This window comes from Heterodontus francisci, chromosome 18 (genome assembly GCF_036365525.1).
Source record: "Heterodontus francisci isolate sHetFra1 chromosome 18, sHetFra1.hap1, whole genome shotgun sequence".
Classification (NCBI taxonomy): domain Eukaryota; kingdom Metazoa; phylum Chordata; class Chondrichthyes; order Heterodontiformes; family Heterodontidae; genus Heterodontus; species Heterodontus francisci.
Window position 1 is genome coordinate 78,760,876 of NC_090388.1, and position 26,324 is coordinate 78,787,199.

The 26,324-nt window shown below is 43.6% G+C and overlaps 1 protein-coding gene across 4 annotated transcripts in view; it reads left to right on the plus strand.

Moving 5' to 3' along the window:
* The window catches only part of tbxas1 (thromboxane A synthase 1 (platelet)), a 325,351-nt gene that overhangs the window by 239,528 nt on the left and 59,499 nt on the right, over positions 1 to 26,324 (plus strand). For all 4 annotated transcript variants that reach the window (XM_068051060.1, XM_068051062.1, XM_068051063.1 and 1 more), the window contains 2 exons: positions 7,200 to 7,348; positions 8,357 to 8,487. In XM_068051060.1, coding sequence (XP_067907161.1) covers positions 7,200 to 7,348; positions 8,357 to 8,487 — 280 coding nt within the window. The remainder of the gene's footprint in view (positions 1 to 7,199; positions 7,349 to 8,356; positions 8,488 to 26,324) is intronic.

Consider the following 26,324-nt stretch of genomic DNA (forward strand, 5'->3'; position numbering starts at 1 on the left):
GTGTGCTGAAAAACAAAGTGTTAGTACAGAGAAGGTGTGAATAGACTAAAGCATAGAGCACTCCAAGCAAAAACATTTAAAAAATTTAAAAAACAGTGAGTAGGCACAGTAGAAACAAACTAAACACACTAAAAAAAACCTAAAATAAAATAACCAAATAAGAAAGAAAAAACAAGAGAAAAAGAAAAAATAACTAAACATAAAAAGAGGGGACCTGTCATGCTCTTAAAATTATTGAACTCAATGTTCAGTCCGGCAGGCTGTAGTGTGCCTAATCGGTAAATGAGATGCTGTTCCTCGAGCTTGCATTGATGTTCACTGGAACACTGCAGCAATCCCAGGACAGAGATGTGAGCATGAGAGCAGGGGGGTTGTGTTGAAATGGCCAGCAACCGAAAGCTCGGGGTCATGCTTACAGACTGAGTGGAGGTGTTCCGCAAAGCGGTCACCCAATCTGCGTTTGGTCTCCCCAATGTTGGAGACCACATTGTGAGCAGCGAATACAGTATACTAAATTGAAAGAATGTGGATGTGGTTCAGTAGGGCTCGGGTCGGGTTTCTTTTGCAGACCCGAGCAGGCCTTTAGTCTCCTCTACACTGGGGAGACTAAATGCAGACTGGGCGAATGCTTTGTGGAACACCTCTGTTCAGTCTGCTGAGATGCTTGGCCTCCAACAACCACAAGCGTCTTCCTTTCTGCTAGGTATGTCGCCAACCAGTGGAGAATTTTCCCCACGATTCCCATTGACTTCAATTTTGCTAGGGCTCCTTGATGCCATACTTGATTAAATGCTGCCTTGATGTCAAGCGCAATCGCTCTCACCTCATCACCTCTGGAATTCAGCTCTTTATTCTATATTTGGACCAAGGCTGTAATGAGATCAGGAGCTGAGTGGCCGTGGTGGAACCCAAACTGGCCATCGATGAGCATGTGATTGCTGTGTAAGTGCCACTTGTTAGCACAGTCAATGATACCTTCCATCACTTTGCTGCGTTCTGTGAACAGGACATACCTGGGCAATTTTCCACATTTCCGGGTAGATGCCAGTGTGTAGCAGTACTTGGCTGAGGATTGTTACAAATGCTAGTTATTTTGGTGTACAGTAGTTAATTTCTTGTAAATTAATAGAGATATATTCAAAAGCTTTTAAAATGTGTTTATTAATGTCCAAGGGCTTTTTAGAGCCTCCTCAAAGGCATGCAGACATGTGCAATTAGCAATGGTGAATAATTCGATTTGGGGGATGGCCAGTTTTGGGGCCGGATTCTAGTATGATGCTTTTTTTAAAAGGACAAGAGATTTTGGGTAAATTGTGCCTAGAAAACAAGCACAACCGAGTTAAAACCGCAGGCCTATGTAACTATGTACTCTACGCCTACATTGAATTGGACAGTCTTAGCCTGCAGAAACTCATCCTCTAGTGTTAAGGCTCATCTGGTGTACAAATAAAAAAGTCTGGAACCCATCCAGGAATTTGTGGTGCATGAAATGATCCGAGACCACCCTGGATTATTCTCTTCTCTGCCAAACCAGGGTAAGCAAAACAAGTTTGCATTTTCAGATGTAAATGTAAATAGCTTCTAGTTTTCTGGCTGCTGATTTTCCAATCTGGAATCTCCCTTGCGGGATTGCACTGTGCAAGTAATTCTGAGCATTCCTCTCAATTACTCCTACTGGATAGTGTGGCTTTGATAGGAGGCTTTCGTTGCCACTATAAAGAAAGATAGACTTGCATTTATATAGCACCTTACACAACCTCAGGTGATTTCAAAGCAATTTACAGCCAAAGAAGTACTTTCAAAGTGTAGTCACTGTTGTAGCAGCCAATCTGCGTACAGCAACGCCCCACAAACAGCAATGTGATAATGACCAAATAATCTGTTTGGGTGATGTTGGTTGAGGGCTAAATATTGGCCATGATACCAAGAGAACGCCCCTGCTCTTCTTCGAACAGGTACCATGGGATCTTTTACATCCACTCAAGAGTGTGAACAAGCCCCCGTTTAAAGTCTTATTTGAAAGATGGCACCTCTGACAGTGTAGCACACCCACAGTATCCCCCTAGATTCTGTGCCACCACTGAGGCAAGAGGAGTGAGGTGAGCACAATTGACAAGAACTCTCACCCCACTGGCACGAACTCCACCCAATCGGTTGTTTGGAATAAAATGAACAGATAGCACTGCTCTCACATGCCTGACCACTGCAGGGTAAATAGGAGACCATTCTTTAAAATCTTAGTCTGTGAACAGTGCTGCAGCAGGATTAGATATTATAATGAGACAATTTTTAGACTTTTAAAACTGAAGTGCCAGCCCTGAGTATGAACTCAAGTCCCTGGAGGACAGCCAGGTCTCCATAGCATTCTCACTGTCCAGTGAGAAACCACTTGGTCGCCCTGCGGCCCATGTGAACAATACAGCTTGCTGTTTAATGGCGTTGTTCAGGGCTCTTCTGTCAAAGTTACCCAATGTGAGTGGGAGAATTCCGGTCCTCTCACCCACCACAGCCACAGCTCCCCCCCCACCCCCACCCCCCCCCCCCCCCCGCCCCCCACCCACCGCAGCAACAAGATTCACCCTCTATGCTTTTTGCAAGTTTATGCCTCAGATGCCAGAGGTTTACAACTGAAAACTTCACTCGAGTATTTGTTTGACTCCAATTAAAAGGAGGTGCATTGATTTCCAATATAAATTTGAGAACTGATTCTGCAACTTTATTTAAAAGTTTATAAAACCACCTTTTTGATAGATCTTTGTGATCTGCAAATTTAGTTGTCAGCCCTTTGGAACACGGTGGTCTACTTGATAGAACATTCATGCCTCCAGAATGCATAGATCTATCCTAATATAGATTGGGGTAGTAATAGTGTAAAGGGCAGAGAGGGGGAAATGTTTGAGGTGTGTTCAGGAGAATTTTCTAGATTTTGTTTCTGGCCCAACAAGGCAAGAGGCATTGTTAGATCAGTGCCTGGGGAATGAGGTGGATCAGGTGTGAGTAGGGGACCATTTAGAGGGCAGTTTTTTAACAATTCTTTCATGGGATGTGGGCATCACTGGCAAGACCAGCATTTGTTGCCCATCCCTAATAGCCCTTGATATCTGAGTGGCTTGCTAGGCCAGTGATCATAGCTAACCTAAACCTTATGATACTATGTAAAAAAGACAAGGTGCAACCCAGAGTAAAAATTAATTGGGGAGGGCCAATTTCAGTGGGGTGAGAATGATTTCAATTTATTTGGCCAGATCCAAAGATTGGCAGACAATATTGTAACAGAACAATGGGCTGCCTTTAAAGAGGAGATAGTTCAGTTACTGTCAAGGTACATTCCCATGAGGGGGAAAGGTAAGACAAACAAAGCCAGAGTTATTGGAAAGGCTGGCTGTACTTAAAGTTGATAAGTCACCAGGACTCGGATAAGATGCATGAGGATAGAGGGAAATAAGGGTGGAAATTGCGGAAGAACTAGCAATAATCTTCCAATCCTCCTTAGATACAGAGGTGGTATCAGAGGACTGGAGAATTGCAAATGTTACACCCTTGTTCAAAATAAGGTGTAAGGATAAACCCAGCAACTACAGGCCAGTCAGTTTGACCTCGATGGTGAGAAAGCTTTCAGAAACAATAATCGGAGACAAAAATTAACAGTTACTTGGACAAATGTTGATTAAGGAAAGCCGGCGTGGATTTGTTAAAGGCAAAATCGTGTTTAACCAACTTGATTGAGTTTATTGATGAGGTAACAGAGAGGGTTGATGAAGGTAATGCAGTTGATGTGGTGTACATGGACTTCCATAATGCCTTTGATAAAGCGCCACATAACAGGTTTGTCGCAACGTTGAAGCCCATGGAATAAAAAGGGACAGGGACAGCATGGATACTATGTTGGCTGAGTGACAGGAAACAGTAGTGGTGATGGTTGTTTTTCAGCCTGGAAGAAGGTATACAGTAGAGTTCCCCAGCACTTGGTATCAGGACCACTGTTTTTCTTGATCTATACTAATGACCTAGATTGGGTGTAGAGGGTAAAATTTTGAAATTTGCTGATGACACCATACTTTGAAGTGTTGGGAACTGTGAGAAGGATAGGTGAGACTTCAAGAGGATACAAGATAGACTGGTGGTACGGGCAGACACATGGCAGGCGAAATTTAATGCAGAGAAGTGTGAAGAAATGTATTCTGGTAGGAAGAACACGAGGGACAATATAAGATAAAAGATACAATTTTAAAAGGGGTACAGGCCAGAGGGACCTGGGGGGTATATGTGCACAAATCATTGGAGGTGACAGGGCAGGTTGAGAAAACAGCTAATAAAGCATATGGGATCTTGGGCTTTATAAATCAAGGCATAGAGTACAAAAGCAAATAAGTTATAGTGAATCTTTATAAAACACTGGTTCGGCCTCAACTGGAGTATTGTGTCCAATTCTGGAACTATCATGAGGGGCCTGGACAGAGTTGATAGAGAGAAACGGTTCCTATGGACAGAAGGGTTGAGAACCAGAGGACACTGCTTTAACGTGAATGGCAAGAGAACCAAAGGCAACATGAAGAAAAACTATAACAGTGAGTGGTTAGGATGTGGAATGCACTGACGGAGCGTGATGAGGGCAGATTCAGTCATGGCTTTCAAAAGCGAATTGGATAAATATCTGAAGAGAAAAAATTTGCAGGACTACGGGGTAAAAAGGATGGTGGAGTGGGACTAGCCGAGTTGCTCTTGCAGAGTTCCAGCATGAACACGAAAGGCCAAGTGACCTCCTTCTGTGCCGTAACCATTCTATGATTCGATGTGAAGTTCGTTTCCTGAGGTTGTTTTCTGGATACCAGTGTTTAAGGCTATGCAGTTTACAATGGAACTTGACAAAATAAAAGATGGTCATGTAATCATTCACCCTGTAGAAAAAGATATTTATCGAACAACTTTTAGAACTGTTAGCCTCAGTTAAGACGGTCTCACTTTCACAGGTTACCATAGCTATTTTATCTTCTCACCATACTCCTCAATCCCTTTTTCCAGTAATATGTACCCTTGATCCCATTTATGTCAACAGTAACTTGCATTGATATAGTCCCTACAAAGTAGCAAAATGTCCCAAGGCTTTTCACAGGAGCAGAGAAATCTGACACTAAGCCACATAAGGAGCTACTAGAAGAGCAACATAGAAACAAGAATAGGGCAGTTAACCTCTCAAATCTGTTCTGCCATTCATTGCAATTATGGCGGATCTGTGACCAAATGTCCTACCGCTTGGTCCTTGCCCCACGCCCCACATCCCTGCAGTAGTTTGGTTAACAAAAAATCTGTCAAACTCAGATTTAAAATTATCAATTGACCCAGTTTCAACTGCTGTTTGAGGAAGTGTTCCAAACTTGTACCACCTTTTGCGTGTAGAAATGTTCCGAACTTCACTTCTGAAAAGCCTGACTCTAATCTTTAGGCCAAGTTTCCTGGACCTAGATTCCTCATCTGGCAGTAATAGAGTAGATCGTATTTCTCTGTTTCCTTTGATATCTTAAAAACGTTCAATCATTCCTGATTTTTCTAAATTCCAAAGAATATAACCCTAGTTTGCTAAATCGCTCCAGGGATTTTAACCCACGGAGTCCAGGTAAATCACAGCTGCACTCCTTCCAAGGCCAATATATATTTCCTAAGGGGTGGTGCCCAGAACTGGAAACAATACTCCTGATGTGGTGCAACCAGGGCTTTGTTTAGCTGGAGCATGATTTCCAACTCCTATATTCTAATTCTCGAGATGTAAAGGTCAGTATTCCATTGGCTTTTGATTTTATTTGTACCTATTACAGTTTAATAATCTATGTACATCAAGTCCCAGTCTCTTTGGACTTCCACTGCTTCTAGCTTTTCACCAAGGGGAGCCCATGTAGGTCATTGAACACAGGGGTGATGGGTGAACAGGACATGGTGTGTTGAGTCAGGACACAGGCAGCAGAGTTGCATGAGAACAATTTACAGAGGGAGGAAGATGAGGCCAGTCAGGAGAACACTGGAATAGCCGAGTCTGGAGTTAAAGGATGGATGAGGGTTTCAGTATAGATGAGCTGAGGCAGGTGCAGGGACAGGTGATATTACAGTGAAAGTAGGCATTCTTGGCAAGGCAGGTTATAGAGCAAATATAACACTGAGGTTTCCAACAGTCTGGTTCAGCCTCCAATGGCAACCACAGAGAGGGATGGAATGGAGTTTGTAGAAGGGCAGAAGGCAATGGTGTTGGGCATCCCAGTGATAAATTGGAGGAATTTCTGCTCATCCAGCACTGGATTTTGGACAAGCAGTGTGACTAATCAGATGCAGTTGAGGGGTTGAGAGTAGTGCTGGTGAGGTAGAGCTGGGTGTCATCCATATACACGTAGAACCTGACATGTTTTTGGATGATTTCACTGGGGTGCAGCATGTAGATGAGAAATAAGAGGGGGGTGCATGGATTGATCCTTGAGGCACTCCAGAGGTAAAATGCAGGAGTGGAAAGAGTAGCCATTTCAGGAGATTCTTAGGCTACAACTTGGTTGAATCAAGCGAGGATCGTTCAACCCAGCTGGATGATGGAGGAGAGGCACTGAGGGAGGATGGTGTGGTCAACCGTATCAAAGGCTAAAGACAAAGAAAAGGTTGAGAAGGGATAGTGCACCACAGGCAGTCACATAGGATGTCGTTTGTGCCTTTGATAAGGGCCATTTCAATGCTGTGGCAGGGGCAGAAAGCCAATTGGAGAGGTTCAAACATGAAGTTGCATCTGTTTCAAATGACCTCCCCTGATGAACTTATTTGATAGCTTGAATACCCGGTGGGGAAACAGAGATCTGCAATTTGTTTGGGGTTTTGAACCCTGTAGCACGGTGACCAATTTGTTTCATAAACTTCAATTAGGTTACCTCAAACTCTGTTTCCTAAGCAAGCTGAACTCCTTCAGCCTTTCTTCACAATTCCTGATGAATAGCATCACCTTAAATGTTCACCACTTCACATTCTCACCTGGTTTTCTGTTGTTGCTTTTGGTCATATTTTCTGGTTTCTTAACTTTGCTTTAATACTGACACTCCCTTTTATAATGAGCTGGTGTTGCGGTAGATTTTTGGAAGGTTGGTTTTGTGGGGTCCACCCAATTTCAGGGCTTCATGCAAAATGGGAAGAGTCTGTAGCCTGTGGATAATATTGGTTGCATCTCCCAATAGGTATTATGGCTGCTTTTCCATGGACGTTATTGCCAGTGTCGCATTTGGTACACAGGTGGACTCCCAGAAGAACCCAGAAGACCCATTTGTCAAACACGCAAAGATGATTTTTAAGATAAATTTCTTCAAACCACTTATTTTCCTCAGCAGTAAGTCTCACCATTTTTATCGTTCTCTTCACATTCCTTTCAGCCATATTAATTGGGTGTGGTGGTGTAGTGGACATGTTACTGGCCTAATAATCTAGGGGTCTATACTAATGTTAAGAGAAAGTGAGTTCATATCTCAACATGGCAGTTTGTGAACTGAGTTCAGTTTAAAAATCTAAATTTAGATTATGGTATCTAGCGACCATGAAGCATTGGATTGTCATATAAATCCAACTAGTTCACTAATGTGGATAGGAAACCTGACGTTCTTATCCAGTCCCACCTATGTCACTCAGTTCCATACCAACATGCCGTACCCTATAAATTCCTTGAGAGCAAAGCTCAATCTATTCCTTTTAGATGTTTGGAAGGCCTCCACAGCATCTGATATGTGTGCAGGGGCATCCAAAAGAATCTCACGATCCAGTGGCATTGTAATTTGCAAGCTCACTGGAATTTTCTTTGTGGAAAAGAGCCACAACTATGCTCTGGAACACAAGGGTATCTGTACCTCAAACAGAATCCTGTCACCAATCTAATAATGGCAGTTCCCAGGCAGGTCCATGGTTCCTGACACTGTGGAGCAAGCCAGCAGAAGTGCACAAAATGCAATTAAACATCATGGCACAATGGATTTAGATGTAGATTGTAAAATTTGTTCTGATCTCCCATTAAAGCATCTCATTTTTAGTCTGCTACTCATTGCAGCCATGAAAATTCAACCGCTTATGGTTTCTAGTGACATTTAGCGACAGGCCCTCCCGTCCTTGTTTCTATGCAGTTATATGCAAAGCTACTAGAATTTCCACTCTATTACTTCCCTCCTCTGGAGGGGAGGACTTTAATTGGATTCAGTTCTAGGATTATCAACACCCATGGCACCATAGCCCAGCAGAATGAACACCTTCAGGGATTGGGAGAAGTCAGGTGGTGGGGTGGAAGTGGGGAGAAGTACATGGGGGAAGAAATCCCTGGTATGTGTCTATGATAAAATTTCTTCTGTTTCAGTAATATTCCCCTCCATCATGATGCCTATTCGGCACTTGATGCCCCTTACATCAATGAGCAAGGTGAATGCTTTCTTCGTCAGAGTGATTAAAGATATTATAGCACAGAGGAATCAGCAGCCTTCAGATCAGGTATGTCCCATAGTACAAATTTCTAACTTTCTCTCCCATTATCTGCTCATGTACTGTTTCAGAGTGTTCAGAGAAGTGGCTAGTGTAATGCCCTTTCATCTTTGTATTGGGTTCAAAAGCAATGCTCACTGGAACAAGGAACAACCGGAAGCCATTCAGCTTCTTGAGCCTGTTCCGCTATTCAGTTAGATCATGGCTGATTTGTGTCTTGACTCCATGGCCAGAATTTTACAGCCCCCCAACGAGCAGGCTGATGGTGGACCAATAAATTGAGTGGGAGATTTGGGGGGGGTGGGGGGAGAAAGAGAGCAGGGGTTGCATCCCTGATGCCTTCCCACCTCTGCTGCAATTTTACGCGGGGCAGTGCTGAGAAACGGCCTGCCTGCCTCAGGCCAATCAAGGCCCTTAAGTGGCCAATTAACTGCCATTTCAGGACCTCCTCCTGCCACGGGTATTTTACCCGCGGCGGGTGGGCAGCAAAGGCCCCAAGAACATTGCCAGGAAACACTTGGCAGCCTTCTTTTTGGCTGGGGGGCCCTCCTGATTGTGGGGCACAGGGTGCCACACAGAGGGCCGCCCCCGAAGCCCCAACCGCCACTGCACAACACTCCCCTCCCTCCCCCTTGCCTCGCTTGGGCCTGGCCGATTGTCCCTGGCAAGGCCCCAAAGACTCACCTTCGTTCTGGGGCCATCCATCCTCTTCCTGCTGAAGCTGGGTGTAGTCCCAGCAGTGGCCACTGCTTCCGGTGGTGCTGCTGGGACTAAGAGCTGCCGGACTGCTGATTGGCCGGCAGCTCCATTAGGCGGGACTTGCTGTCTCAAGGAGGTGGAAGTCCTGCCCAAGACCGATTAAGGGCCTGGGGAGTGAAAAATCCCAGCGTGACTCCCCAGGCCCGGCAGAGGCGGGCTCGCCACTGACTTTTCAGCTGGTGTGTGGGGCCACCACTAATGTCAAATTCCAGCCCACATCTCTGAAAACTCTCATTTAACAAATATCTAACAATCTCACTTCTGTAATTTTCAGTTGGCCCCCCCTTCCACACCTTTTGGGGAAGAGAGTTCCAGATTTCTACTACCTTTTGAGAGAAAAAAATGATTCCTAATATCATCCCATAACAACCTATCTCTAATTTTAAGGTTATACCCCTCGTTCTGGACTTTCCTGTCAGAGGAAATAGTTTCTCTTTTCCCTATCAAATCCTTTAATCTTAAGCATTCCAATTACATTACCACTTAATCTTCTACACAAATACAAGTCTATTCTATGTAACTCATCCTCATAATTCCACTCTTTTAGCTCTGGTCTTATTCTAGGGAATCTGCACAGCTCACCCTCCAAAAGTAATAGATGCTTCCTAAAGTGCAGTGCTCTAAAATGGGGTCTAACCAGAGATTTATACAACTCTAGCATAACTTCCAGATCCTTGTATTCCAGACCCCTTGTGATAAAGGCCAACATTATATGAGCCTTTTGCATAATTTTTTGATGGAATGAAATGGTCCCTTTTCTGCTGGTTTAGGATGAAATAAGCTTGGACTCAATGCATTGGATCGGGGTGGGGGAGGGGGGGGTGGTGGGGAAGGACCCTGCATTACAAAACTACCTCTAATTTAAAACAGAATCTCATTCAGAGGCCACAGATTCGATGCTGTGAGAATAGAACGGTGTTGCATTGAGGCATAGGGTGGGGGAGTGGGGGGGGGGGGGGGGTGGGTGAGGGGGGGGGGGTGGGTGAGGAAGGAGGAAGTTCTGTACTGAGGCATGTTGTTTGGGTAGAGTCAAAGTAGATTTGACTGTGCTGTCATTGGTGTGATTGAGACTGATGCTGGGTGCCTGAACAGGAAAGTGTTCCATTCCCAGCACAGCAGGAAAAAAATTCACACCAATTTTCTTTGAGAAAAAAAACTTGCATTAATTTTTGTGAATGGCTGGAGGAATATGATTTCCTTCCAGACTGTGTCTCATTTTTTTTCATTGCAATTCCTGCTGATATCAAAATAAAAGATAACAGTGCCTTAAGGCTGTATTGCTCTCCTACAGCATTGCTAACATCCACAGGGCTGATAATGTGAAGCACATCAACCAAAGTAGCTGGGTAACATACTCTGACTAGCAGGTGCTGTAGGATTCCCAACCTTCCCAGAATGACCAGACATTTCCTGAAATCAGGAGCTCCTCTCACGACTGCTGCCTCCAGAAGCTTGGGAGAGCAGGAATTTAAATTTCTTGTTACAAGGTGCTTCCCACTCTGACAGGAGGCCTGTTCAGTACCCAGTAGTGAGCAGCAACTACACAGTCTGTGCAGAATCTGCGGAGTTATTTCAGTCAAGGATCGTTTAATGAAGCCTGCTCCCCCAAGAGTGCACAGAAGTGCTCCAGATGCTGTCTTTGATCCAGACAAGCTTGGTAAGGAAGGACCATGGAGTTAAAGCTTAATTTTTTGTCTAGGTGAACATGACCTTTGCAACGAACCACAATAAGTCCCTATATGCACATATTGACGATAATGAAATAGATGACAATCTGTTCAAGCCACAGATGTCGAAAATCCCAACCTTGATATATGGCACACACATACATTGGGACGGCAATAAAAAAAAAAGCTTATGAGCTGACCCTGCATTATCTGTTGAGGTCAGCTCTGTGAGCCAGGGTGCCTGATGGATAGTGGGCCTTGTTGCACTGTGCCAACTCCCTCATTATCCACACCCTATTCACTGGTTCATTGCATTTAAATCACATCAAAGTGCTCTTGGGGTTCTGCAACTATTGTGTCACAAGCTACGAGGACATGAATGTTGTCAATTGAGGGAGGACTGTTTGCCTGAGAATTTTTCTTCAAATGATGTCATTGGGTCTTTGATTTCCACTAGAATAGGCCTCAGTTTAATGGCTTACCTGAAAAAGTTGTAATGATTCTTTTTGGAAACCATCTTGCCATCTGTTTACTCTGAGAAGGGGAATGCCAGTCAGAGGCCATTCTGTGACATGGGCATGCAGATTAGGCAGAATCCATACTTACAATTAATTCAGATTTCTAGTGTAAGCTGTGGGGTCTGTCCCCACCACAAACTCCATCCTATCCCTGACTACTGCCTGTTTGCAACCTTAGTGTCTTATTTGATGCTGAGCTAATGTTCTGACCCCGTGTCATGTTCCTTACCAAGACCACCTCTTTCATAATCTATGACTGTCTCCACCTCTGCCTCATCTATTGAGACCAGATTTGAAATTATTTATTGAGCTAGCATCTGCTGCTTTATTTGGGAGAGAGTTCCACACTTCTGCTACCATTTGTGTGAAGAAGTGTTTCTTAACTATTTTCTTAAATGACCTGGCTCTGATATTTAGGTTATGTCCTCTTACCCACCCACCAGTGGAAAGACGTTTCTATCTACCCTCATCTGTGCTTTTGTTACATTCAGTGCAATTCCTTCCGGCCAGCCTCCTACCTTGCACCTTCTTGATCTCATCCAAAACTCTGCTGCCTCTGTCCTAACTCGCATCAAGTCCTGTTCACCCATCACCCCTGTGCTGGCTGATCTACTTTGGCTCCTGGTTCTCATCCTTGTTTTCAAGTCCTTCCATAGCCTTTTCCCTTTCTATCTTTGTAGCATCCTTCAGCCCCACAATCCTCAGATCTCTGTTTCTCCAACTCTGGCCTCCTGCTCATCCCTGACTTTTTTTAAAAATCGCTCCACCATTGGTGGTCGTGCCTTCAGTGGTCTAGGCCCAAAGCTCTGGAAATCCCTCCTGAAACACCTCGACCTCTCTTGCTTCATTTAAAACCTACCTCTTTGACCAAGCTTTTGGCCCCCACAAAATTCCATTAACCTTGTTTATTTTTTGCAGCTGATCAGTACATTTTAGTCATCTGGGTGCATGGATCCCTAATTCTCTTTCGACCTTCTCTGTTCCTAGCTTTTCATCAGTTAAAAAATTGGACTGAGGGAATGCTGCACTGTCCAAGATGTCATCTTTCAGATGAGGCGTAAAACCAAGGCCCCTTGCTCCCTCTCAGTAGATGTGTTTTTGTGGTCACAGACATGATTCCAGGATGGTATGTTGCCTCCCTGGTGCAAGGGTCATGGATATCACCGAGTGGCAACAGAACATTCTGGAGGGCGAGGGTGCACAGCCAGAGGACGTGGTCCACATTGGTACCCACGATATAGGAACAAAGAAGGAGGAGGTCCTGTGGGCTGAGTTTAGGGAGTTAGGAAAGAGATTAGCAAGCCGGACCTCAAAGGTAGTAATCTCCGGATTACTCCCAAGGCCGCGTGCTAGTGAATATAGAAATAGGAGAATACACCAGATGACTGCGTGGCTGGAGAGATGGTGCAGGAGGGAGGGCTTCAGATTTCTAGGCCATTGGGACCGGTTCTGGTGAAGGTGGGACCTGTACTAGCCGGACAGTCTACACCTGAACAGGAAGGGCCGAATATCCTTGCAGAAAGGTTTGCTCGTGCTGTTGGGGATGGTTTAAACTAGTTTGGCAGGGGGATGGGAACCTGAGGACAGTAACAGCTGTGAGGAGGGATGATATGCTGAATGAATCATCAAATGCAACCGTATGGGTTGAGCTCAGAAATAAAAAAAGGGGCAGCCAACTAAGAACGTACTATAGACCCCCAAATAGTGAGAAGGATATAGAAGAACAAATACGTAGGCAAATTTGAGTGCAAAAACTATAGGGCAATAATAGTTGGGGATTTTAACTACCCTAATGTCAACTGGAATACAAACAGTGTGAAGGGCACAGAGGGCACAAAATTCTTGAACTGTGTTCAAGAGAATTTTTTTAGCCAGCATGTAACAAGTCCAATGAGAGGTGGCATAATTCTAGATTTAGTCTTCGGTAATGAAGCTGGGCAAGTGGATGAAGTAGCAGTGGGTGACCATTTTGGAGATAGTGACCATAATACAGTTAGTTTTAGCATAATCACAGAAAAAGATAAAGCAGAAGTAAAAATTCTAAATTGGGGGAAGGCTAATTTTACGAAGCTGAGAGGTGATCTGGCAAAAGTGGACTGGATACAGCTACTTGAAGGAAAATCAGTAGCAAACCAGTGGGAGGCATTCAAAAGCAAGATTCTACTGGCAGTGTAGCATTGTCTCCACAAAGATAAGAGTGGAATGGCCAAATGTAGAGCCCCCTGATTATCTAGAACCATATAGGGTAAGATAAAGCAGAAAAAGAAAGCTTATGATGGTCACAAAAAAAACTTAATACTTTAGAAAGCCTAGAGGAATATAGAAAGTGCAGGGGTGAAGTAAAAAAGGAAATTAGGAAAGTGTAGCGAGGACATGAAAAATGAAAAATTATTGGTAGGTAAAATCAAGGAAAACCCAAAGATGTTTTATCAGTACATTAAGAGCGAGGATAACTAAGGAAAGGGTAGGGCCCATCAGAGATGTACAAGGGAATTTATGCATGGATGCAGAAGATGTGGGCAGGGTTCTTAATCAGTTTTTTGTCTCTGAATTCACAAAGGAGAGGGATGATGCACACATTGTAGTAAAAGAGGAGTGTGAAATATTAGATACAATAAGCATAATGAGAGAAGTACTAGAGGGTCTGACATGCTTGCAAGTGGATAAATCGCCCGGGCTGGATGGATTGTATCCCAGGTGGTTAAAGGAAGCCGGGGAGGAAATAGCAAATGCTCTGAAGATCATCTTCAAATCTGCACTAGATACAGGCGAGGTACCAGAGGATTGGAGGTCTGCAAACATTGTACCATTGTTTTAAAAGGGCGTGAGGGATAGGCCAAATAATTACAGACTGGTCAGTCTGATGTCAGTGGTGGGTAAAATATTAGAATCAATTCTGAGAGACGTGATAAACTGCCACTTAGAAAGGCACGGATTAATCAGCGATAGTCAGAATTGATTTGTTAAGGGAAGGTAGTGTCTTACTAACTTGATTGAATCTTTTGAGAAAGTAACAAGGAAAATTGATGAGGGTAGTGCAGTGGATGTGGTCGACATGGATTTTAGTAAGGCATTTGACAAGGTCCCACATGGCAGACTGGTCAGAAAAAATGAAAGCCTATGGAGATAGAGGAAAGTGGCAAGTTGTATCCAAAATTGGCTCAGTGACAGGAAACAAAGGGTAGTAATCAACAGATGTTTTTGGGAATGGAAAGTGGTTTCCTGTGGCATTCACATGGCTTAGTATTGGGTCCCTTGCTGTTTGTGGTATATATTCATGATTTGGACTTAAACGTGGGAGGCATAATTGGGAAATTTGCAAATGACACAAAAATTGGCTGTGCACTTGATAGTGAAGAGGATAGCTGTAGACTCCAGAATGATATCAATGGTTTGGTTGAGTGGTCAGAAAAGTGGTAAATGGAATTCAATCCGGAGAAGTGTGAGGTAATGCATTTGGGGAGGGCAAACAAAGCAAGAGAATACACAATAAAAAGGGAGGATATTGAGAGGGGTAGAAGTGTAGGACCTTGGAGTGCATGTCTACGGGTCCCTGAAGGTGGCAGGACAGGTAGATAGAGTGAAGAATGCTTTCCTTTATTGGCCAAAGTATGGAATCCAAAAGCAGGGATGTAATGCTGGAACTGTATAAAACGCTAGTTAGGCCACAGTTGGAGTATTGCATACCGTTCTGGTCACCACATTACAGGAAGGGCATAATTGCTCTGGAGAGAGAGTACAGAGAAGATTTATAAGAATGTTTCCAGGGCTTGAAAGTTGCAGCTATGAGGAAAGATTAGATCGGCTAGGGTTGTTTTCCTTAGAACAGGGGCGGCTGAGGGGTGAGTTAATTGAGGTTTGCAAAAGTATGAGGGGCCTAGATAGAGTAGACAGGAAAGACCTGTTTCCTGTAGTGGAGAGGTCAATTTCCAGGGGCACAGATTTAATATGATGGTTAGAAGGATTAGAGGGTACATGAGGGAAATGTTTTTCATCCAGAGGGTGGTGGGTGTCTGGAATTCACTGCCCGGATCGGTGATAGAGGCAGAAACCCTCAACTCATTTAGAAGTTACCTGGACCTGCACTTGAATTTCTGTAACCTGCAAGGCTATGGACCAGGTGCTGGAAGGTGGGATTAGAATGGGTGGCTATTTTTTCAGCTGGCGCAGACACGATGGGCTGAATGGCCTCCTTCTGTACCCTACTTTTTCTATGATTCTATGTAAATGGCACTGTTCAAAGAAGAACAGTGTAGTTCTTCCTAGTATCCTAGATAATATTTATCCCTCAAACAGCTCATTTGTTTATTATCTCATTGCTGTTTGTGGAACCTGACTGTATAAATTGCTGCCATCTTATTTTCCAAACCCATTTCTCATAGGCCCTTACAACAGACAAATCAGGGAGCAGAAATACATCCCAAAACAGTAGCAAATTCTAATGTCTTATCTAAAATTGCACACCAACTACAACTTGCATTTATATAGTGCCTTGAACATACAAAATGTCCTAAGGCACTTCACAGGGTAGTGATGAGAAATGCACAGATGAAGGCCTTTTGTCCCACTGCATTGCTGGCTTCCTGAAAAAGGGATTAGGTACAACACTGCTGTGACAGTTTAGGTGGTGAAATGACGACAAGTCTTTGGTGAGTTCCATTTCCCTGCCCTTTCTTTATACCCTTTTCTTTTTCAATAGAGCAGGAGGGAGCAGAGTAAGGCCTCAAAAGGCTGAAGGAAGAATGGGAGCTGGGGACTCGGGTCCAGAGTTGATGCCAAGTGTGCACACAAGTGTTGTCAGGGGAAACCCTTTCAGAAGAACATAAGAAATAGGAGCAGGTGCAGGCCACCCAGCCCCTTGAGCCTGCTGCACTATTCAATAAGATCATGTCTAATCTGATTATGACCTTAGCTTCACTTTCCTGCCTGCTCCCCATAACCCTGGACACTCTTGTAGATCAAAAATCTGTAATTCAGCCTTGAATATACTCAATGACTCAGCCTCCACTGCTCTCTGGGGAAACGAATTCCAAAGATTCATGACCCTGAAAAGAAATTCCTCCTCATTGCCATCTCCTTATTTTGAAACTGTGACCCCTAGTTCTAGATTCCTCCATGAGGGAGAAACATCCCCTCAGCATCTATCCTGTCAAGCCCCCTTAGAATTTTATATGTTTCAGTAAGATCATCTCTCATTCTTCTAAACTCCAATGAGTTTAGGCCCAACCTTTCCATCCCAGGAATCAGCCTAGTGAATTGCTTCTAAAGTATATCCCTCCTTTCTCACCAGTGTCCTGTATAGTTGTAGCAAGACTTCCCTACTTATATACTCCATCCTCCTTGTAATAAAGACCAACATTCCATTTGCCTTCCAAATTACTTGCTCTACCTGCATGCTAACTTTGAGATTCATGGACAAGGATAGCCAGATCCCCCTGTACAGCAGCATTCTGCAGTCTCTCTCCTTGTCAATAATATCTTGTTTTTCTAAATTGTCAAACTGGACAACCTCATTTACCCACATTATACTTCATCTGCCAAATTCACCCCCCACCCGCCCCCTAACGTCTCTATATTCCTTTGCAGACTCTGTGTCCTCCTCATAACTTGCTTTCCTACTTATCTTTGTATTGTCCACAAATCTGGCTATAATACACTTGGTCCCTTCATCCAAATCATTAATATAAACTGTAAATAGTAGAGGCCCCAGCCCTAATCCCTGTGGTATTCCAGTAGTTACAGTTTGCCAGTGTGAAAGTGACCCATTTATCCCAACTTTTTCCTGTTAATTAGCTGTGCTAATATTACCTGCAACACCATGAACTCTTAGCTTGGGCAGTAACCTTTTGTGTGGTACTTTTATTCAATGCCATTTGAAAATCCAAATACACTATGTCTACTGGTTCCCCTTTATCCACCCTACTTGTTACATCCTCAAAGAACTCTAATAAATTTGTCAAACGCTATTTCCCTTTCAATCAAGCAGAATCAACATGGTTTTATTATGATTTTCTAAATGTCCTGCTACGACTTCCTTAATAATGAATTCTAGCATTTTTCCAATGACAGATGTTAGAATGCAGGAAACTGCAGGCCTGTTGCCCACCAGCCCCACCCCCACCAGCTTTCTTGAATAAAGGTGTTACGTTTGCAGTTTTCCAATCCGCTGGGAACTTTGGAAGGTTACAACCAATGCATCCAATATCTCTGCAGCCTCTTCTTTTAAGACCCTAGGATGCAGACTACAGGTCCAGGGGGCTTGTCAGCTTTTAGTTCCATTGGTTCTTTAGTTTAGTTTAGTTTAGAGATACAGCACTGAAACTGGCCCTTCAGCCCACCGAGTCTGTGCCGACCATCAACCACCCATTTATACTAATCCTACACTAATCCCATATTCCTACCACATCCCCACCTGTCCCTATATTTCCCTACCACCTACCTATACTAGGGGCAATTTATAATGGCCAATTTACCTATCAACCTACAAGTCTTTGGCATGTGGGAGGAAACCGGAGCACCCGGAGGAAGCCCACGCAGACACGGAGAACTTGCAAACTCCACACAGGCAGTACCCAGAATTGAACCCGGGTCGCTGGAGCTGTGAGGCTGCGGTGCTAACCACTGCACCACTGTGCCGCCCTCTCCTAGTACTATTCTCCAGTGAGTGATTGTTTTAATTCCTCCCTTTTGCTTCTTGATTTTCTGCTATTCTTCAGATTTTTTTGATCTCTTCTACTGTGAAGACAGATATAAAATGTTTGTTCAAACTCTCTGCCATTTCCTAGTTTCCCATTATTAATACCCCTGTCTCATGCACTTGATGAGGTGACGAGTGCCAGACCTTCAGGCATGGCAAGAAAGGGTTATCATGGTAAAGGGGGTGACCAAACAGAGGCAGAGGAAGTCTCCAATGAAGACCTGTTGCAGCATTCCAATTTGAATCATAGAAAGTTTAAGGCATAGAAAGAGGCCATTTGGCCCATTGTGTCTGTGCCGACTGAAAGACGATCCACCTATTCTAATCCCGTCTTCCAGCATTTGGTCTGTAGTCCTGCAACTTACCGCACTTGAGGTGCATATCCAGACTCCTTTTGAAAGAGTTGAGGGTCTTTGCCTCAACTACCCTTTCAGGCAGTGAGTGCCAGACCATCACCACCCTCTGGGTGAAAACATTTTTCCTCATCACCCCTCTAATTTTTCTACCAATCACTACCCTTCGTCACTGACCTCTCTGCTAAGGTGAATAGACCCTTCACCTCCACTCTATCTAGACCCCTCAAAATTTTGTACATTTCAATCAGATTTCCCCTCAGCCTTCTCTGTTCCAAGGAGAACAACCTCAGCCTATCCAATCTTTCCTCATAGCTGCATTTTTCCAGTCCTGGCAACATCCTCGCAAATCTCCTTCGTACCCTCTCGAGTGCAATTACATCCTTTCTATAATGAGGTGACCAGAACTGCACACCGTACGCAAGTTACGGCCTAACCAATGAATTATACAGTTCCAGCATAACCTCCCTGCTCTTGTATTCTATACTTAGGCTAATAAAGGAAAGGATTCCATATGCCTTCTTAACCACCTTATCGACCTGTCCTGCTACCTTCAGGGATCTGTGGACATTTGCTACAAGGTCCTTTACTTGCTTTACACTTCAGTATTTTCCCATTAATTGTGTATTCCTTGCCTTGTTTGACCTCTCCAACTGCATCACCTCGCACTTCTCCAAGTTGAATTCCATTTGCCACTTTTCTGCCTATCTGACCAGACCATCAATATCTTCCTGCAGCCTACAGCTATCCTCCTCGCTATCTACCACACAGCCAATCTTTGTATCGTCCGCAAACCTCTGATCATGCCTCCTAAATTTACGTCAAAATTGTTAATATGCACCTCAAAAAAAGCAGGGGACCCAGTACTGAGCCCTGTGGAACGCCACTGGAAACAGCCCTCCAATCGCTGAAACAGCCGTCAACAATTACCCTTTGTTTCCTGCCACTGAGCCAATTTTGTATCCAACTTGCTGCATTTCCCTGGATCCCATGGGATTTTATTTTTTAACCAGTATGCCATGTGGGACTGTATCAAAGGCCTTGTTAAAATCCACATAGACCACAGCAACTGCACTACACTCATCTATCTTCCTTGTTACTTCAAAATATTCAATCAAGTTGGTCAAACTAATCTCCCCTTAACAAATCCATGCTGACTATCCTTGATTAACCTGTGCCTTTTTAAGTGACAGTTTATCCTGTCTCTCAGTATAGATTCCAATAACTATCCCACAACTGAGCTTCAACTGACTGGCCTGTAATTATTCAGTCTATCCTTCGCTCCCTTTTTAAACAGAGATATAATGTTAGCAATTCTCCAATCCTCCGGCATCACACCTGTATCCAGTGAGGATTGGAAAGTGATGGTCAGACCCTCGGTATTTCCTCTGTTGCTTCTCTTAACAGCCTAGGATACATTTCATCTGGTCCTGGTGATTTCTCAACTTTCAAGGATGCAAATCCCATTAATACTTCCTCTCTCCCTATGTTTATCACATCCAATATTTCACACTCTTCCTCCTTAACTACAATATCTGCATCGCCCCCTTTTTTGTGAAGACAAAGTATTCATTAAGAACCATATCAATATCTTCCGCTCCTACATATAGTTTATCATTTTGCTGTTTTATGGGCCCTACTCTCTCCTTAGTTATCGTCTTACTCTTAATGTATTGAGAAAACATCTTTGGGTTCACCTTGATTTTGCATGCCAATATTCTTTCATGCCCTCTGTTTGCTTTCCTAATTTCCTTTTTGATTTCACCCCTCCACTTTCTATACTCCTCTCGGCTTTCTGTAGTATTGAGTTCTTGGTGTTGGACATGAGCTTTCCTTTACTGCCTTATCTTACCCTGTAGGCTCCTTGACATCTATGGGGCTCTAGATTTGGCTGCCTCACCCTTTTTCTTTGTGGGAACATGTTTACCCTGAGCCCCTTAAATCTCCCCTTGGAAAGCCTCACTGACACTGATTTACCTTCAAGTAGCACTTTCGCTAAATCACTCCTCAGTTTAGTAAAATTGGCCTTGCCCCAATTGAGAACTAACTCCTGTTCAGTCTCTGTCCTTTTCCATAATTTTATTAAAACTGACTGAATTATGATAATTACCACCAAAATTCTCTCCCACTACCACTCCTTCCACCTGCTCATCTTTATTTCCTAAAACTAGGAAAAGAAGGGTAGCAGGGATAAACCAGGCCAGTGAGTCTAATATCAGTGGTTGGCAAACTATTGGAAAAAATTCTGAGGGACAGGATTAATCTCCACTTGGAGAGGCAGGGATTAATCAGGGATTATCAGCATGGCTTTGTAAGGGGGAGATCATATCTAACAAACTTGATAGAATTTTTCGAGGAGGTGACTAGATGTGTAGATGAGGGTAAGGCAATTGATGTAGTCTACATGGACTTCAGTAAGGCTTTTGATAAGGTCCCACATGGGAGATTGGTCAAGAAAGTAAGAGCCCATGGGATCCAGGGCAAATTGGATTCAAAATTGGCTTCGTGGCAGGAGGCAGAGGGTGATGGTCGAGGGTTGATTTTTGCGAGTGGATGCCTGTGACCAGTGGTGTACTGCAGGGATCGGTGCTTGCTGTTTGTAGCGTACATTAATTATTTAGATGTGAATATAGGAGGTATGATCAGTAAGTTCGCAGATGACATGAAAAGTTCCGAAGAAGGGTCACTGACCCGAAACGTTAACTCTGCTTCTCTTTCCACAGATGCTGCCAGACCTGCTGAGTGATTCCAGCATTTCTTGTTTTTGTTTCAGATTTCCAGCATCCGCAGTATTTTGCTTTTATTTTAAGGAATAGAAGGATATGCTCGTATGGAGTATAAACACGAGCAGAGACCAGTTGGACCAAATGGCTTGTTTTGGTGCTTCAAAATTCTATGTAATCCTTAGTCATTTATTTATTCTCTGCCTAGACAACTTCTGTGTCCTACAGACATCCCAATGCATTTCCCATACAATTAATTACTATTAGTACGTCTGAACATACGAATTAGGAGCAGGAGTAGGCCACTCGGCCCTTCGAGCCTCCTTCACCATTCAATAAGATCATGGCTGAACTGATTACTCCACATTTCCACCTACCCCCGATAACCTTCCACCCCCTTGCTTATCAAGAATCTATCTATGCCTTAAAAAATATTCAAAGACACTGCTTCCATCGCCTTCTGAGGAAGAGAATTCCAAAGACTCACGACCCTGTGAGAAAATTTCTCCTCATCTGTCTTAAATGGGCAACCCCTTATTTTTAAACAGTGACCCCTAGTTCTAGATTCTCCAAGGGGAAACATCCTTTCCACATCCACCCTGTCAAGACCCCTCAGAATCTTATGTTTCAATCAAGTCGCCTCTTACTCTTCTAAATTCCTGTGGATACAAGCCTAGCCTGTCCAATCTTTCCTCATAAGACAGTCCGCCCACATGACATGAAAGGTAAATAACTTGAATTTGAGCTCCTAGCAGAACAAAAACAATTTACCGAAGTTTAACATTGAGCGTTAGATGTCTTCCTCTGCCTGCCACACTTTTGCTCAATGAGATTTCCCAGGATCAAGTAAACTGTAACCATTTTCTTGTCTAAGGTCTTCACCTATGACATCTGGCTTCCAATAAATAGGGTGTCTGAAGGAAAGGAATTCCAAGAGGAGTTTCTGAAAGTTTTTTTTTAAGACATGCTAGAAATGAATGAACAAATTTAACAGTGAATAACTTTCAGAGAACCAGGTCAGGCATCGTGAGCCAAATGTCCTCCCAACCTGTCAAATTCTGATGCTGCAAGAGGTGCAGTTGTCCAAGACAGTATGGGGTTGGGCTATAGTGCCCTCCACAGTCAAATAGTCTTCCAACAGCTATAGGAGTGGGCTGACAAAGAATAACTGCTCAGATGAGGTAGCAGAAGAGAACTGCCACCCATGACACCGAACACCAGTACAAATTGGAAACTTGAGAGGGCAGAAAAGAAAAAACATCAATAGCTCCAGTTTTTAGTGCACTGTGGAAGTGGCATTTTTAAGTGATTTAATAAACATTCCCTTTGAAGCAATTTTGCATTTCAAAATGATGAATATTTTATCATTTAAAAGGCTATGTGCTCATCATTAATTCTGTGTTTGATAATACTTTGATAGTTTTACAAAAGATGCAGTCTTAGTTTAAATTTGATGGTAATTTTTCTGAAAATGAACTTTATCATTCCTAATTACCACACAATCCTAAAAACATTACAAGGGGCCAGATCTGATGGTACTTGTTGAAAAAAAACTTGTTCCTTCTGCTGTCCTGAAAGTTACGACGGTTATTGGAATACTGGTCGAAAGATCACTCACCACTTGTCCATGTTGTTATTCGTCACTTCTGCACCTTGATAGTGAGTGTGAAGAGTGATTCAGCCATGCTGGGGGGATAGGAGAGGATAAGACAGATGCAGGAGAACAAATCCAATTCTGTCCATGTGCAAGCTCTGTGATTAGGTTGTGACTGGGGGGACAGTTTTTCTGTTCCCTGTCCCAGGACCAAGGTCAGTACTAACATCAGCTAACTCAGCTGAACCCAGGAATTGAAGACAAGATTTCAGCTACTCTCTGGATTGACACCCTGAGCCAACAGGGACCTCTGGATCTGACTTTCTAATGTTTTAACATTTTTAAATTTGTGCTTGAAACACATGTGATGGTAACACAATCCCACCCGCCCAGTGCCATTTCAAGTAACACATCCCTGCCCTATTGGCAGGTAGAGCAAGCTGAGTCCATATCTGAGTAAATTTGGTGAAGTACACCTGCACATGGGATAAATATCAGCTGATCCTCATCAGAAACTAATTAAAATAGAAAATCTTTGGTCTCACCAGACTGTCTAAACCTTCACATCACTTCTACAGCCGGCTATAGCACTGACTTGCTGCAACTTTGCTGAGAGTCTCTTTATTGGCAATCAAATCTATCCTGACCTCACTCAGTCACAGCATTGCAGGTCTTCCATTCCCCCACACAGTCACAGCTGAGTTTGCAGATTTTCACTGACAAAACAAGGAAAGTTGGAGAAAATATTTCCTAAATACTCCTTAAAAATATCTAGCAGAATCCCATAATCAAAACAGAACGTGACTAATTCCAGGCATCAAAAAGCCAATGGGACTACAGTAATTATTAAAAAATGCTTGGAATTGTAAAATTCCTAAAACACATAAAAAAGGAATTTGGCTTATTCAGTCATTACAATCTGCATGTAGACGTGTTATATATGTATGATGTTCCCTTGTTGGCCATCTTCTAACAATTCTATAAAAGTTGCTGGAACAAGCATAACTGGGATCCATTATGAAACCAGTGATGGCCAAAATCGAGAGAGACAGGAGCAGTCAGAATCACTGTCATAACCCAGCTGTAAAGCTATGTGTAGTATTTACCAAATCTGAACCAGACATAGTTTGAGGGGAAAATACATCACTAGGTACATAAGAGGTCTTAACATGGCTAAATCCAGCTTGTCTAATCTAAGCAAATTTGATGGGTTGAAACAGAGTTGTTCTTCTTCTCCAGTCCTAGAACCACTAATGATGTTCAACAGTTCCCCTCCTTCACTCAAAAGCCCATCCTTCATATCCATAGAAAACAGGAGCAGGAGTAGGCCATTTGGCCCTTCAAGCCTGCTCCACCATTATGATCATGGCTGATCATCCAACTCAGTAGCCTGTTCCAGCTTTCGCCCCATATCCTTTGATCCCTTTAGACCCAAGAACTATATCTAACTCCTTTTTTGAAAACATTTGGCCTCAACTGCTTTCTGTGGTAGCAAATTCCACAAGCTCACCACTCTCTGGGTGAAGAAATTTCTCCTCATCTCAGTCCTGAAAGGTTTACCCCGTATCCTTAGACTATGACCCCTGGTTCTGGACTCCCCCACCATCGGGAACATTCTTCCTGCATCTAACTTGTCAAGTCCTGTTAGAATTTTATAGGTTTCTGTGAGATCCCCCCCCCCCCTCACTCTTCTGAACTCCAGCGAATATAATCCTAACCGACTCAATCTCTCCTCATACCTCAGTCCCGCCATCCCAGGAATCAGTCTGGTAAACCTTCACAGCACTCCCTCTATAGCAAGAACATCCTTCCTCAGATAAGGAGACCAAAACTGCACACAATATTCCAGGTGTGGCCTCACCAAGGCCCTGTATAATTGCAGCAAGATATCCCTGCTCCTGTACTCGAATCCTCTCGCTATGAAGGCCAACATACCATTTGCCTTTTTTACCACCTGTTGCACCTGAATGCTTACTTTCAGCGACTGGTGTACGAGAACACCCAGGTCTTGCTGCATATTCCCCTCTCTCAGTTTATAGCCATTCGGATAATAATCAGCCTTCCTGTTTTTGCTACCAAAGTGGATAACCTTATTTATTCACATTATACTGCATCTGCCATGCACTTGTCCACTCACTCAACTTGTCCACCCTGAAGCCTCTCTGCATCCTCCTCACAACTCACCCTCCTGCCCAGTTTTGTGTCATCTGCAAGTTGAGATATTACATTTAGCTCCCTCATCTCAATCATGAATGTATATTGTGAATAGCTGAGGTACTAGCACCGATCCCTGCAGTTACCCCTAGTCACTGCCTGCCATTTGGAAAAGGACCCATTTATCCCTACTCTGTTTCCTGTCCACCAACCAATTTTCTGTCCATCGCAATACACTACCCCCAATCGCATGCGCTATAATTTTTCCACGCTATTCTCTTATGTGGGACTTTGTCGAAAGCCTTCTGAAAGTCCAAATAAACCACATCCACTGGCTCCCCTCATCAACTCTACTAGTTATCTCCTCGAAGAATTCTAGTAGATTTGTCAAGCATGATTTCCCTTTTGTAAATCCATGCTGACTCTGCCCAATTCTACCACTGTTCTCTAAGTGCTCTGCTATAAAATCCTTGATAATGGACTGTAGAATTTTCTCCACTACCGACGTCAGGCTGACTGGTCTATAATTCCCTGCTTTCTCTCTACCTCCCTTTTTAAATAGTGGGGTTACATTAGCTACCCTTTAATCTGTAGGAACTGTTCCAGAGTCTATAGAATCTTAGAAGATGACCACCAATGCATCCACTATTTCTAGGGCCACTTCCTTAAGTACTCTGGGATGCATACCATCAGGCCCTGGGGATTTATCGGCCTTCCATCCCATCAATTTCCCCAACACCATTTCTCTACTAATACTGATTTCTTTCAGTTCCTCTCTCTCACTAAGCCCTGTGTTCCCCAACATTTCTGGTATGATATTTGTGTCCTCCTTTGTGAAGGCAGAACCAAAGTATGCATTTAGTTGGTCAGCCATTTCTTTATTCCCCATAATAAATTCCCCTGTTTCTGACTGTAAGGGACCTACATTTGTCTTTAATCTTTTTCTCTTCACATACCTATACGAATCTAAACAGAAGTTAGCAGGCTGCTTGTCTGTGGAGGATATCATTAGCTGAGCTTAGTCTGGCACTTGCCCAAAGTCCACACATGTGCCCTTTCCAGCTGGAATATCAGAATAAGGAGGAGGAATGGGAACCCAGAGCCCAATCATGGCGTCTCCAATTGCTGCCCCAGCTCAGCTACCTTCATCTAGGGCAGACCAAGAATGAAACCTGGGACCTTATGCTGTCCATGCCTTGGTGCTATGTTCACTCACCAGGTCGTCAGGGAGAAACAACGTAAAGAAGAGCACTTGACTGTCAACTAGAATGGAGACACTGGGCTGAATTTTACTGGCCCCTCGACTGCCAGTCGTGGCGTGGGTGCTGGTAAAATCTTGCGGGAAGAGGCCCGCCTCGACCCGCGACATCGAGAAGAGCCC